The sequence below is a fragment of the Solanum lycopersicum genome, chromosome 4, assembly GCF_036512215.1.
Source record: "Solanum lycopersicum chromosome 4, SLM_r2.1".
Taxonomy (NCBI): domain Eukaryota; kingdom Viridiplantae; phylum Streptophyta; class Magnoliopsida; order Solanales; family Solanaceae; genus Solanum; species Solanum lycopersicum.
Window position 1 is genome coordinate 7,422,750 of NC_090803.1, and position 13,251 is coordinate 7,436,000.

Consider the following 13,251-nt stretch of genomic DNA (forward strand, 5'->3'; position numbering starts at 1 on the left):
GTAATTATATGTTATAGAGACATTTGATTTATTGAGATGTTGCATCATCCCCTTTATTTGATATCATATTGTGAACATGCAATGACATAAGATTGAGTATGAGTAAAGGTCTAACACGTGGAGATCGTCCGTGTTGAGATCGAGTTATGATTATTTGGAACGTGGAGATCGTCCATGCGATGGAAAAGTTATGATTATAATTTGGCAAGTGGAGATCATCCTTGTGAATTTGTTTGATTTATGATAGTGCATTGAGATCGTTCGTGTCGGTATATGGACCTCGCGAGTCCCTCATCGATGTATTTCCGCGGAGTATCATGTATATATAGTTGAGAGAGTAATTGATATTCTAAGGCATATCATTTCATAATGTCATATTGCATTGCATCCCATGATATCCTTCATTCTTGATGATTATGTGTTTTATTGGTGGTTGGAAAGTACTTGATATTTGATTAACTCTATTTGGTGAACTTGATCTTGTGTGTTGCTGATATTGTGAGTGTCTTTTGTGAAAGTTGTGATTGTTGAATATTGAGTTTGTAGTTGAGGATGAATAATATTTTAAAATGATTTTGATGAGACGGTGCTATGAAAACTGCAAACTGTTAGGTTGGGCTGATTTTTATGCAGGTTATAGTTGTGGAGGTTCGGTTAATGTGTAAGAAGTACCTGTATTTTATTCCCTTAGCTTGTGTTTAGAAGTTTACTTGCTGGGTACCATGTGGTTTGGTACTCACTCCTTGCTACTATTTTTTTTTTGTAGGTTACTAGCCCGAACATTTGTGATAATTCTCTTTTCCTTGTTCAAGGCTTCTTATGGAGAATTGTGAGATAGGTGCTTGTTATCTCAGCAGACCTTCTTACTCCTATTTATGATCTTGTTATATTCGAGAAATAATGTCATTTGAGACTTATTTTTTCTCTCTAAATCAATGGTAATATTTTAGAGGCTTGTACACGTGACAATCAAATTTTTGGGATATTTTTGAGTAAATTATGAAATTTCCGCATTTTATTGTAATGGTCAAGGTTAAACTGAATTGTCTTGGTGGGATAAGACGAGTGTCATCACGTCCATTTTTTGATCGTCACAACATAATATCAGAGCCCCGGGTTCATAGGTCTCACGTGTGAAATCATGTCAAGTTAAATGGTACATTTATGTATTATGAAGAAAAACTAGCTACAATTGATATTCCTTTTCCTTTTATTGATAGATATTTTTTTTATTTCCACTTCTCATGGCATTGCAACATAGAAAATTTGATTTATATTAATTCTTGTTTAATTAGTGATAAATTTCTTTAGGTTATTCGTTATCTCTTTTTGAATTTTAATCAAACCACAAGTCAAACATATATTAATGAAAGATTACAAGTTGACCAAGAAAATTATGTAATCAGTTGATTTGCCTTTACTTTGAGGATTAATAATATTTTACCTTAAAGTTGTCCTATCTGTTTCGAATCTCACTTTTATAGTCCATTAATCTTATTACACAATAAAAATTAAAAAAATGTGTCACATTTACAATGTCTCTTAGTTTTTCGTGGAGACGAACACACCCTTAGTACTTGTAACACCTTAATTAGCAATAAATAAATAAATTTTCCTTCTAATTAATGAATGTTAATTTGTGTTTGAATATTAGATAAGTAGTTAATGATCATTTACCTTCTTAGAATAACAACATTTATTTATTTATTTTTTTAAAAAAGAAAGATAATTTAAATACTTTTGGTCAACTTCTTTTTAATTTGAAGTGACTAGTAAAAAACTTAGACTAAACATATGCTTCGTGTAATTTAATCAATTTTAAACTATTTTATTTTAAAAATATAATATTACTGACCAAGCGATTCATTGAATTATAATTTTATAAGTTTTTAACTAGTCGTGCTTTCTAGATTTAACTCGAAAATATTTTGGAAAAGAAAAAACACAAATCTATAGTAAAAATAGAAAAGATCAATTTTTCACTTTTGATTGATGTAAAAAGAAGATTACCAATATCTTGGTATTTAAAAAAAAAAGAGGTTACGTTCTTAATGTACTCACATTCAACGTCTGAGATCATTCCGCGTAGCAACAATCGACGGCTTAGATCAAAGACCCCACCAATTTGAATTCAAATTTTTGGTAACGTTACGATTCCGGAGCCTTTAGGTTCGGATCCAAACCTAAAGCATAGAGTAAAAAAAAAAAAAATTTTTTTTTATAACTTTCATACTTTTAACTCTCATTTCCCTCAGCTCCAAAAAAAAGTTTCCAATTTGTATCGCCATAAATTGTGAAAATAATTTGTGGGGTTCATTTTTTTTTTTACCATTAGTAAGATTAAGAGAGATTCTTGAAAGTATGTATAAAGTGTTGACGATGATACTGTATACAATGAATTTGTTTTGAAAAAAAATATTATTTGGGATTGATTCTTGGAGTGTTATGTGCATTTGGGGTTTAAAGATTTTTAGAAATCATACTGTTCATTTGGGGTAAAAGTTTTCTTGATTTGACATAAAAAAAGATTCTTGAATTTGCAAATGAATATTACTGTTTGATTGTATATGAAGAGAAGGTTCATTTGTGATTTGAGTTCTCTTACGTTTCATAAGGGGTTTGTAAAGTTCAACTTTTTTTGAACTGTTCCATTATTTTGATGATTTTTAAGAGATTCTTAGGGTTTATGTTCATTTGAGATTAAAGGGTTTTAGGATTGATTACATTTTTATGAGTAAAAAAGCTTTCTTGAAATGTGTTAGATTTACTATCAATTGAAGTGTTTTACAGTTTGAATGATATGTTCTATTTTAACATTGTGTATCTTTTTCTTTGGATGACAGAGTTAAAAGATTAGATTTTTAATGGAGACTCAAACAAGAGGAAGGGGACATGAATACAATTTGGCTTGGAGGAAAGCTGAAGAAGCAGGTTTAGCATTCTTCCTTTCATTATTTTCAGTATTAGTATTTGTTAATTGTTTGATTGAAGTAGTATTGATGTGGAGATAGAAATTTAAGTTTATGTGGTTTGGATTTTAGAAAGTGCAGCTTATTTATACATATTAAGTGGATTTTTGAACACAAATACAAAGTTTGAGCCAAAGCCAATGGGGGCGAAAAGCACTAGCTCCTCCCTTGATGTCGTGGCCAATTAGGAGGTGTTAGTTTTGTGTTTTGTGTATCATTTTCCCCTTCTCATCTCTACCTCTGAGGTAGGAGTAAGGTCGGCGTATACTCTACCCTCCCAAAACCTCACTTTATGGCTTATACTGGGTATGTTGTAGTATTATTTTTCCCTTTTGGGATGAATGTGATTCATGTTGGGATTTTATTGTATTTGTAGCTTTGAGGCGATATCAAGCAACCCACTGGTTGGAATGTTTCGTCGGACCATTAGGTATATCAAGCCAGCCCTCCGAGAGAGAGTTTGTTTCTTGCTTGAGAAGTGGCTTGGTACTTTGCAATTTAATTAACAAAGTTCAAACAGGATCAGTTCCAAAGGTACAACACTCTCTAGCATGCTGAAAGCCGCTCTTTATATACACCATTCGTTTTTCATTCGTTGTTTTTATTATGTTATTAGGTTGTAGAAAACCACACACCTTCACAGTCAATCATGTGGGATTCTCAGCCATTGCCAGCGTATCAATATTTTGAGAACATTCGGAACTTTTTGGTCGCTGTGGACGATTTAAAGCTACCAGCATTTGAGGCGTCTGTTTTTGAAAGGGTAAAGTTATACTCCCTTTATTTCAATTTGTTTTGTGCTTTTGACTTAGCAAGGAGTTTAAGAAATTAAAAAAGACTTTTGAATCTTATGGTCTTAAACTAAAGATAGATAGAGTGAACCAAAATGTCCAGCAATCTAGTCGTCTTAAACACACCAGGGGGAAATTTATAACTAAAGAATTGCCAAAAAAAGAAACGACTCTTTTTGAAATGGACTAAAGAGGAAAGTTACACAAACAAATTGAATCGAAGGGAGTAGCTTATTTTGACTTGTTGAAAGTTTTATAATCTATGGAGGCTGGAAAAAGATATTAACTTCTCACTTCATTCTGTGCATTCTTAGGATAACATAGAAGCAGGTTCATCAACTAAGGTTGTGGATTGCATTTTGGAACTTAAAGCATACCATGAGTGGAAGCAAATGACTGGAGGAGTCGGATTTTATAAGCCTCTACGGTCTCCTCTCTTGACTCCCTCAAGGGGAAGGATTCAAGCTCAAACACATGTAACAATCAATTCTGATAGTCGCAGGCGATTGGAAATGTCTGCTAGTTTTCCAAAACAATCACCATCAGAGGATGAAATTCAAAAACTTGAAGGTAAAGTTGAAGGTCTTTAGCTTCTTTGCATTCTTTTACGTTTGCATGCAATTAAAAAAATATTCTGATGCTAAAGAAAGTACTGCATATTTAATAGTTGAAACAAAGTCGCAACTTCTGTTGAGAGTATACTCAATATCATAAGGTTAGTTTTGAGTTGCTGAGAAAACTAGTAACGTTTTTGGTGAGTTATTGATCTTGACATGATTTATAATGATGAACAAACTTGTGTTCTATTCTTATTTCGGAGTCAGTTTCTACTTTCAATTGACTAATTCATGTTTGTTCTGGTTTCTTAAACTGTATTTTTAGGCATAATTGTCAACGCTCTAGCTGAAAGAATGGTTGACATGAAGGAAAACATTGGCAATAACTTTTTCGCTTCTTTTCAGAATGGGAATACGGTATGTATGCTTCTGACTGTTTGTGGCTTTTCTTGGCGTCAGTCAATGATCGCTGGTTCATTTCAAGATTTTTTTTCTCCAAAACAGAACCAAGTTGAAATGTTCAGTAGGATCTTCTCTAGCTGCTTCAAGGAACAACTTCAAAACAAGTCCCTTAAGGTAATTGGATTACTCTTGACATGAGAATTTGCCTTGTTTCTATTTCATATCTTCAAAAAGAAATTTTCAATCCTATGTCATCTCCATCCTCCAAAAAATGACGTATTTTCGTTGATACACTCATCCTTCTTGAACCATATTTTTAGTTAGAATGCATATTTGCATAACATCTCTTAATATGCCATCTCTTTCAGTCTTTTGGTCTTTAGAGATGAAGAGGAAGAATAAAGAAAAAGGACCTCGTGAGCTTGATGATCTATTTCTTTCTCAAAAAGAGATATTGATGATTTATTAGTTCAATTTCTTAACAAGGTTGTTCATTTGATTATTCAATATAGCGTTCAAACATATGCTAGTAACTCATGTATTAACTTGAAACAGTAGCCTCCTGTTTTCCACGAGAGTCCCTCCTACATATTGGCTCAGCAGCATCTATAACTTCATATTTTGAAAGTAAACCTTTAAGAAAAGGGCTACATTATAGTAAAGCTTAGCTACAAAAGAGATGCATGCAACCTAGGTGAAATATTACTTGGAATAATTGTAAGTTATTGTCTCTGCTACAGTAGTGGTGAGGTCTATTGGAAAGCCTCTATACCCTAAAAAGGGAGTGTAAGGTCTACGTACATCCTACACTCCCCAGACCTCACTCGCAGGATTACAACCACGTTTGTTTTTCTTGTTGCTAAATTGATCAGTAAACTAATGTAAAATCTGGATATTATTTCCTGACTGTCCTTTAAATATGATTCATATAGCTTGTAATCCTCCTCATGCAGTTGAACTCAGATCCTTTAAAAGAGAAAAGTTGCTCAGAAGACAACTCCACATGCATACCCCTCCAAGATTTATCTAATCTTAGAAGCCGAAAGGTAAGCTTGGTCACCTTTTAAGTATTTTTCCCCATTTGTGAACCTTGAAGCATTCGATTTGTCCATCTTGCCATTATGAAAGTAGTTGTTGGAATCTGAGTCTTTTACTTTTGAGTTGATGAGAAATACCTATGAAGTCTTGGGAACTATATGGAAAGGATTTTGTCGATTTGGCTATTATCAAACTATCTACATGTTTTACTTTTCTTGATACAAGATTTTGTAAAAAGAGTATAGTATTGTAGTATCCGGAGACTATTTGGAAAGATCAAAAGTCAATCTGAATGTAGTGTTGTATATACTGCTTGAGTCTAGTTAGAATCCACAATCTCCATTAGTGCAAAGACCAAATGAATAGGACATTGCAGACAGAACTTAAGTGTGTATATCAAATATAATGTCCATCATAGTGTCATGCCTCAGCATCATGGTGACCGGTAAATTCTGGTTTTCAGTGTTGCAGAGCTTGCATAAAGAAGGGCAATTGCAACCACTGGACTGTAGTTACAATTCAAGAAAAGGAACTTTCGGTAAGTCTTTCTTGAACTAGATTATAATTTACTATTTACTTACCTTCAGGGCTTTCTGTTTGAAATTTGTCCTTGTATGTCATTTGGGTGAATTTTGTCCTCAAGTATCAACAACCACACATGCTTCTTGCCGATCCATAGAAAAGAGTTGATCTGTTAACTGCGCACAAAACATGTTGAGCATTTCACGTCGCTTAATGCGCACTTAGTTGTACTTGCCTTCATCAAGGCTCTAAGTAATACTTTTCCTTGCTAATGAAAGTTCAATTGATGTATCACATATATATTTGAATTTTTTTTTCTCGATTTGCACCTTTTTTCATCAAAACCCACACTCTGCGCTTATTTCTTGTGATAACATTGATTAGTCCTTAAGAACTACTAATTTCTTGACAAATAACCTGATCTCCTTTTGCCTCATTTGCTTTATCTCTTGCTTCATTAACATTTTTTGAGGTTGGGGGTCTATCAGAAATAACCTCTCTACCCACAAAGGTAGGGCAAGGTATGTGTACATCCTACTATCCCCATACCCCACTTGTAGGATCATATTGGGTATGTTGTTGTAATAATCAATAGAAGGCCTTATGTGCTTCATGGTACCCAAAATCTAACTTCAATTGGTAAACAATGCCACTCCGCATGCGCTTTTTGCACTACCATAGATAGCTAGATGATCAAAACAGAACGGTATGGTCTTCTGCAGTACAGATGAATACATGTTGATGACAGTGAACAATAACGCTGTTGAATCTATTGAAAAGTGTGAGAATATTAAGTTGTAGCTTGGTTGTCTAAGTATGTTTTTTTAAATCAAGTATATCTATTTCATGCATAAACGTGGCCAAATTGACCATATACAAGGGGTAAACCAACAAGGAATCTACAAAATATGATTCTGTACACACTCTGCCCAATCATCTATACAACAAGGAACTTCCTATTTACGTCAAAAGAAAATAAGGGAGCAGAGACTACTCCTCAACTGAAAGAAACTCGACTCTACACCTTCAAAAGCTCTCCTATTTCTCTCTTTCCAAACTAGCCACATTAAAGCAAGTGGTACCACATTCCAAGTCCTTCGTCTTCTCCTCCTTCCTCTTCCACCTGAACATTAAATCTTTCACAGTTTTTGGTATTACCCATGAAGTGCTGATGAGCTACCGAAGCAAATCCCACCATAACCTCATGGTTGTCGCGCAATGAAGTAGAAGAGATCCCGTCCTTTCGCACCTTCTTTCCCATGTAATACCAGCTGACGCATACAACCTCCATTTTCTAAGATTTTCCGCTGTCAAAATCACCCCTTTAAGTATGTGAATTACATGTTAATATATTTCATTTCTATTCCGATTTTTTACTTTTAGACTTCTAGTGACTGTTTATCATGAGTGGTTTGAAAGTGTATTAGTTGTAATGCTTTGATCTGCAGAACTTCCTTTCCAGTTCAATACATGTATTTTTGGGCTAAATACTTTCTTGATTTGATATAGATCACTGTCTTGGATGTCTAATACTTTAAGCTCACAGAATCTTAAGGCGTTATTATCAAGTACAAAGAAAGAGTTTGAAAATCTGCAGTCTCAGCTGCAAAGTGATCTGAAGCAACTTGGTAGGCTTTTTCTGTAAACAAACCTTTCTATATATCTATATCGACTATCAGTTCTATAATTTGAAAGCTAAGTTGAAATTTGAATTATCCTGGTTTCAGGAGACCAAGTACTGGATATGTCTAATGCTGCTCTTGGATATCATAAGGTTATGAAAGAAAACAGATCCTTGCATAACATGGTTCAGGATCTAAAAGGTATCAACAAGGATTATATCTACAAACAGATAACAATGTGAAAGTCTTTGGGATTGGAGGCATTAGACAGTCAGTACAAAATAACAAAAATCAAGATACATGGCTTAATCTCTTTTTATCTCTCCCTTTCCATTGTTTTGTGATTGGAGGGAACAGAAAATGATAAATCACAGATTCGAAAATGATGTATACAAAGAACATCAACTAAAATAAAATGTTGAGTTACTCTACCCCCATTAAAGAACCTATTGGTATCAAGTTTTGTTCCACAAAAGCTCTCTAATCCTGTTGTGTTAATTTTTTTTTTCAGGGAATATTAGAGTTTACTGCAGAATAAGGCCCACCTTCAATGCAGAAGCAAAAACAGCCATAGATTTCATTGGAGAAGATGGTTCTTTGGTTGTAATTGATCCACTAAAATCCTGGAAAGAAGGGAGGAAAATTTTCCAGTTCAACCGTGTTTTCGGTACAAGTGCCACTCAGGGTAAGGATACTGTGTGATACATTGTACCAGCTGAAGATACAACTTCCATATTTTTATTAAGGTTTTATAGTAGTTATGTTTCTTTTTTTCAGCATTCTTTGACATGCTCACTGTAGTATTTTGACATAACTCCTTTACTCCACTTAATTAGTTTTCTTGAGCCGAGGGTCTATCGGACTACCTCCCAAGGTAGGGGGTGGGTGGGTGGGGGTAAGGTTTGCGTACACTCTACCCTCTCCAGACCCACTTGTGAGATTACAATGGACATGTTGTTGTTCTCGTTTTATCGTGTAACATTGCTTAATTTTGCAGAAGATGTATTTCGAGACACTAAACCGCTTGTAAGATCAGTGATGGATGGTTACAATGTATGCATTTTTGCTTATGGTCAAACTGGATCAGGGAAAACATATACCATGGTAAGAGCTTTGCATACACGAAAATAATTCCTTATATTTTCACGCCGAAGCTTCATATCTACTAAATCTCTTGGCAGTCTGGCCCTGGAGGTGGATCAACAAAAGAGTTCGGAATCAATCAATTGGCTCTGAATGATCTATTCGTACTATCTGATGAAAGGAAGGACATCATGAGCTATAAGATCCATGTTCAAATGGTCGAGATATACAATGAACAAATTCATGATCTTCTGGCAGACGATTCGTTGCTTACTAAATATCCTTTCACTGAATTATTCCTTAGCTTACACCAGATTTCATGAGTTAATTTGAGATACTTCAAGGCAGAAAGTGATATAATTGCACCCTTGACTGTTCATACATTAGAGATTAGAAGCTGCATGAGTGGCAATGGTCTACCTCTGCCTGATGCTAGCATGCATCTTGTGAATTGCGCTACAGATGTTATAGCACTGATGAAACTTGGTGACTTGAACCGTGCTGTTGGCTGTACTGCCATGAACAACCGTAGTAGCCGTTCACACAGGTGAGACTGAACAGTATTGAAGTTATCTTTACTCAATTTCCATTCAGACCAACTTAGCAGAGTTATTAAAATTGTCAAGTGTACTTATGTTCACATAAAATACATGCAGTGTGCTGACTGTACATGTGCATGGTGAAGATACATCTGGAAACATAATCCGCAGTTGCCTACATTTGGTGGATCTTGCTGGTAGTGAACGAGTTGACAAGTCGGAAGTTACTGGAGACAGCCTCAAAGAGGCTCAACATATTAATAAATCTCTCTCTTGCTTGGGTGATGTGATCACAGCATTGGCGCAGAAGAATTCCCACATCCCATATAGAAACAGCAAACTCACATTACTCTTGCAGAACTCTTTAGGTTTGTGGTGATGCATTGACTGATCTAGACAACTATTGAGCTAAATAGAAACTTAGGCTTTGAAATATTTTTGAGGAGTTTTTTATTCCTCAAGTGAGTTCTGCAGTTACAAGTATTTATATTTTGCTAATGCTTTTTGTGGTGTATTTCAGGTGGACATGCGAAAACTTTAATGTTTGCTCATGTCAGTCCTGAAGGGGATTCCTTTGGAGAAACAATTAGTACTCTGAAATTTGCACAGAGGGTTTCGAGTGTGGAACTTGGTGCAGCTCGTTTAAACAAAGAGAGCATCGAAGTTTTAGAGCTCAAGGCAGAGGTAAAATACAATCATTTTATGATATTATCTTAAATGTTGGTTACAAGACAACACCATAACCAGTGTAATCCCACAGGTGGGATTTGGGGAGGGTAGAGTGGCTTAAATGTTGGTTACAAGATAGAGAAGGCTGTATTTTTGTGCTTCGGTTGTCGCATTATTGCGTTGTCAATACTGTTCTTTCTTCTGTATGTTGTGTACTTCTCTCCGTTTTTCTTTATTTCGTTGTTGTTACTGCATTCATTTTGTTGTTAGTTACAAGACAGGGACAAAGAAAACTTTCTTGGGCTTATAATATGGATAATGATTCATTTACCTGCCAACTCTGAAATGATTGTAGATTGAGACCCTAAAAAGGGCATTAGCTAACAAGGAAGCACTAACTCCTCAAATTAACAAAACAAAGGAAGCAGCAAGGACACCTTTCCAGAAGCCAAAAGCAATAGGTGAGAGATCCACTCCACGAGCTCGAAGATTAAGCATTGAGAATTGCACCACCACCGTGAGGACAGAAAAGGCAAACCTTGATGATGAGAAGGGATCCAAAACTCCAGCTGTGAAAACTCGTTCGAGAAGATTAAGTTTAGAAGGGCCAAGATTAGCCAGCAAGAATTTTGAACATATTAAATTATTAGAACCCACTAGTAAGCGCAACCAGCAAGAAGTTGTGTGCTTACAGCAATGTACTGAGTTTCAGGAAGGAGATGATGTCACAAAGTTGTATGATCAAGCCGGTAAAGATAGTTTCCTGAACGCTCCTCTGAGTCCACCTTTTGCTTTTAGAAGTCAGAAAGCTCCTCAAAGTCCAGCCTCTGGTCTCCAGGCCCCTCGGAGTCCAACTTTTGGTTTTGAAATCCAGCAAGCTCCACGGGGTCTAACTTCTGGTTTCAAAAGTCAGCAGCCACCTCGAAGTCCAACTTCTACCTATAAAAGTCACCAGGCTCCTCGGAGTCCAACTTCTGGTTTCAAAAGCCTGCAGGCTCCTCGGAGTCCAACTCCTACCTGTAAAAGTCAGCAGCCTCCTCGAAGTCCAACTTCCGGTTTCAAAAGCCAACAGGCACCTCCGAATCCAACTTCTGGTTCCAAAAGCCAGCAGGCTCCTCGGAGTCCAACTCCTACCTACAAAAGTCAGCAGCATCCTCGCAGTCCAACTTCTGGTTTCAAAAGCCAGCAGACACCTCTGAGTCCAACTTCTGGTTTCAAAAGCCAGCAGGCTCCTCGGAGTCCAACTCCTACATACAAAAGTCAGCAGCCTCCTCGCAGTCCAACTTCTGGTTTCAAAAGCCAGCAGGCATCTCTGAGTCCAACTTCTGCTTTTAAGAGCTGCAATGCACCTAAGGGTCCGACAAGTGCTGCCACTAAGAGCCAGGGTGTGAAAACAACAGATAACAGAACAAGGATTCTTTCTCTTCAACTACCCAAAACACCTGAGCCACTGATGACCTCTATAAAAGAGAACGAGGCAGGAATGCAAAGTGAGCGTACAATTTCATCTGAAGTCGAGACGCCTACTTTGATTAGCCGTACTCATGGAAAAGGATCTCAAATACGAAGATCACTTCGGACTATTGGGAAGCTGATTAATGGATCTGAAAGAAAGTAAGTGATTCATTGCCTGATCACATTTCAGTTGGTCTTCTTGTGTATTCAATTAATCCATATATATAGATGAACTGAATTTATCTAATGCAGAATTGTGGTTTATTTACTTGTGAAAACTTACAGGAACCAACAGAAAAAGACTGAAGCAGCCCCACTATCGCCTTTGAATTGCCTAAATGAGGAAACGTCATCAATGACATCTAATTCAAGGACACTTCGAAGACAATCCCTAACTGGCATTCCGCCACCAATCATGTCGAGGAGATCTTCACTTGGAGGAGGGAGCTTGCCTGATTATTGTAAGTAAACGAGATATATTGGTAAAAAATACACCTGAAGTATAACATTTTTGCATGTTTCATGCCATGAACTATCACTAACTATTTATCAGAAAACCATACCTCAACTATTTGTTGTTCCGTTTTCCTACCTAAACGATGGTGTGTTTTTGTAATAGTTGGTGATAGTTCAAGAGAATAAAATGAACACATATAGTTCACATGGTTCTTTACCAAACTCCAATGAAATGTTAAATTTAAGTTAGAAACCAATATTGATCAAATGTGGCATTTACAGAATTGTCGTTCATTTTACAGGTGCAAATGAAAGTAAAAATTTGAAAACTCCTGGAGCTTCAGCTAAGTTAACAAAGAGGTGGCTATGAGGAACAATACTAAGTACTTAACATCAGGGAGCTGACAGGTAGGCATCAACAAGTACTAACTACCTGACATCGATAGAGAAGTTTATGCTGCAGATATTCGCTGCAATTTTAGACATCGCAATGCTGTTAACATCAACATTTCTGTACAGATTACTGAGGCAGAAAATAGGAACTGAGGGTTAGAAGGAAATAAAATCTCTGTTACTTGAACCATAAAGAAACCTGATAGATGTTAACATTGTTGTATACCAACCAATAACATGATATTTGAATGAAAGTTCATCTTCAAACTGTTTGACATGCTTTATTTATGCCGAGGATCTTTCATAAACAACTTCTCAATCTCTACGAGGTACATGTAAAATTAGTTAGTTTAAAACATTTCTTATTTTAAAGTGTATAAAAGGGAGAACTAACACGCAGACGCGAAATCAGGATTTGAAAATTCGGGGTGCACCAATATCATCTTAATGTAGGTGATAGCAAAAGTTTTGACGGCCATATTACGAAAAATGTAATATAGGATTGGTAAATATATAGATCTATAATAATTGAACTTTGCTTCAATAGCTCAAATAAAATAGGGTTCTAGTCGGGGTCAAACCTTGGTCAAGCAGGTGGGTGCTTTGGCTTGTACTAGCAGCTCAAGTGCACTTCTATGCTCTGCTAATATTAGTTTTACGGCACGTGCGTTTCACGTGTGAATCATATATGTAGTATATGATGTTGTAAAACGTAATTAATATTACTAAATTAGAGCTTTATAGTAAAAAATTAT

General features: G+C 35.9%; 1 protein-coding gene across 2 annotated transcripts; it reads left to right on the top strand.

The window, feature by feature from the left end:
• Positions 1-2,222: 2,222 nt before the first annotated feature.
• LOC101249066 (kinesin-like protein KIN-14L) lies at positions 2,223-12,763 on the top strand. 2 transcript variants are annotated; one of them, XM_010320877.4, is made up of 20 exons: positions 2,223-2,359; positions 2,844-2,931; positions 3,346-3,503; positions 3,586-3,732; positions 4,075-4,330; positions 4,643-4,734; positions 4,822-4,893; positions 5,673-5,765; positions 6,221-6,295; positions 7,826-7,907; positions 8,007-8,102; positions 8,413-8,586; positions 8,899-9,005; positions 9,083-9,261; positions 9,367-9,531; positions 9,641-9,891; positions 10,044-10,207; positions 10,548-11,806; positions 11,933-12,108; positions 12,406-12,763. In XM_010320877.4, the coding sequence occupies exons 2-20, from the start codon at positions 2,865-2,867 to the stop codon at positions 12,471-12,473; spliced, it is 3,681 nt and encodes a 1,226-aa protein (XP_010319179.1). In that variant the 5' UTR covers positions 2,223-2,359; positions 2,844-2,864; the 3' UTR covers positions 12,474-12,763. The 2 variants fall into 2 exon arrangements, with proteins under 2 accessions (XP_010319179.1, XP_010319180.1); XM_010320878.4 differs by having other exon boundaries at positions 2,359-2,495.
• Positions 12,764-13,251: the final 488 nt, after the last annotated feature.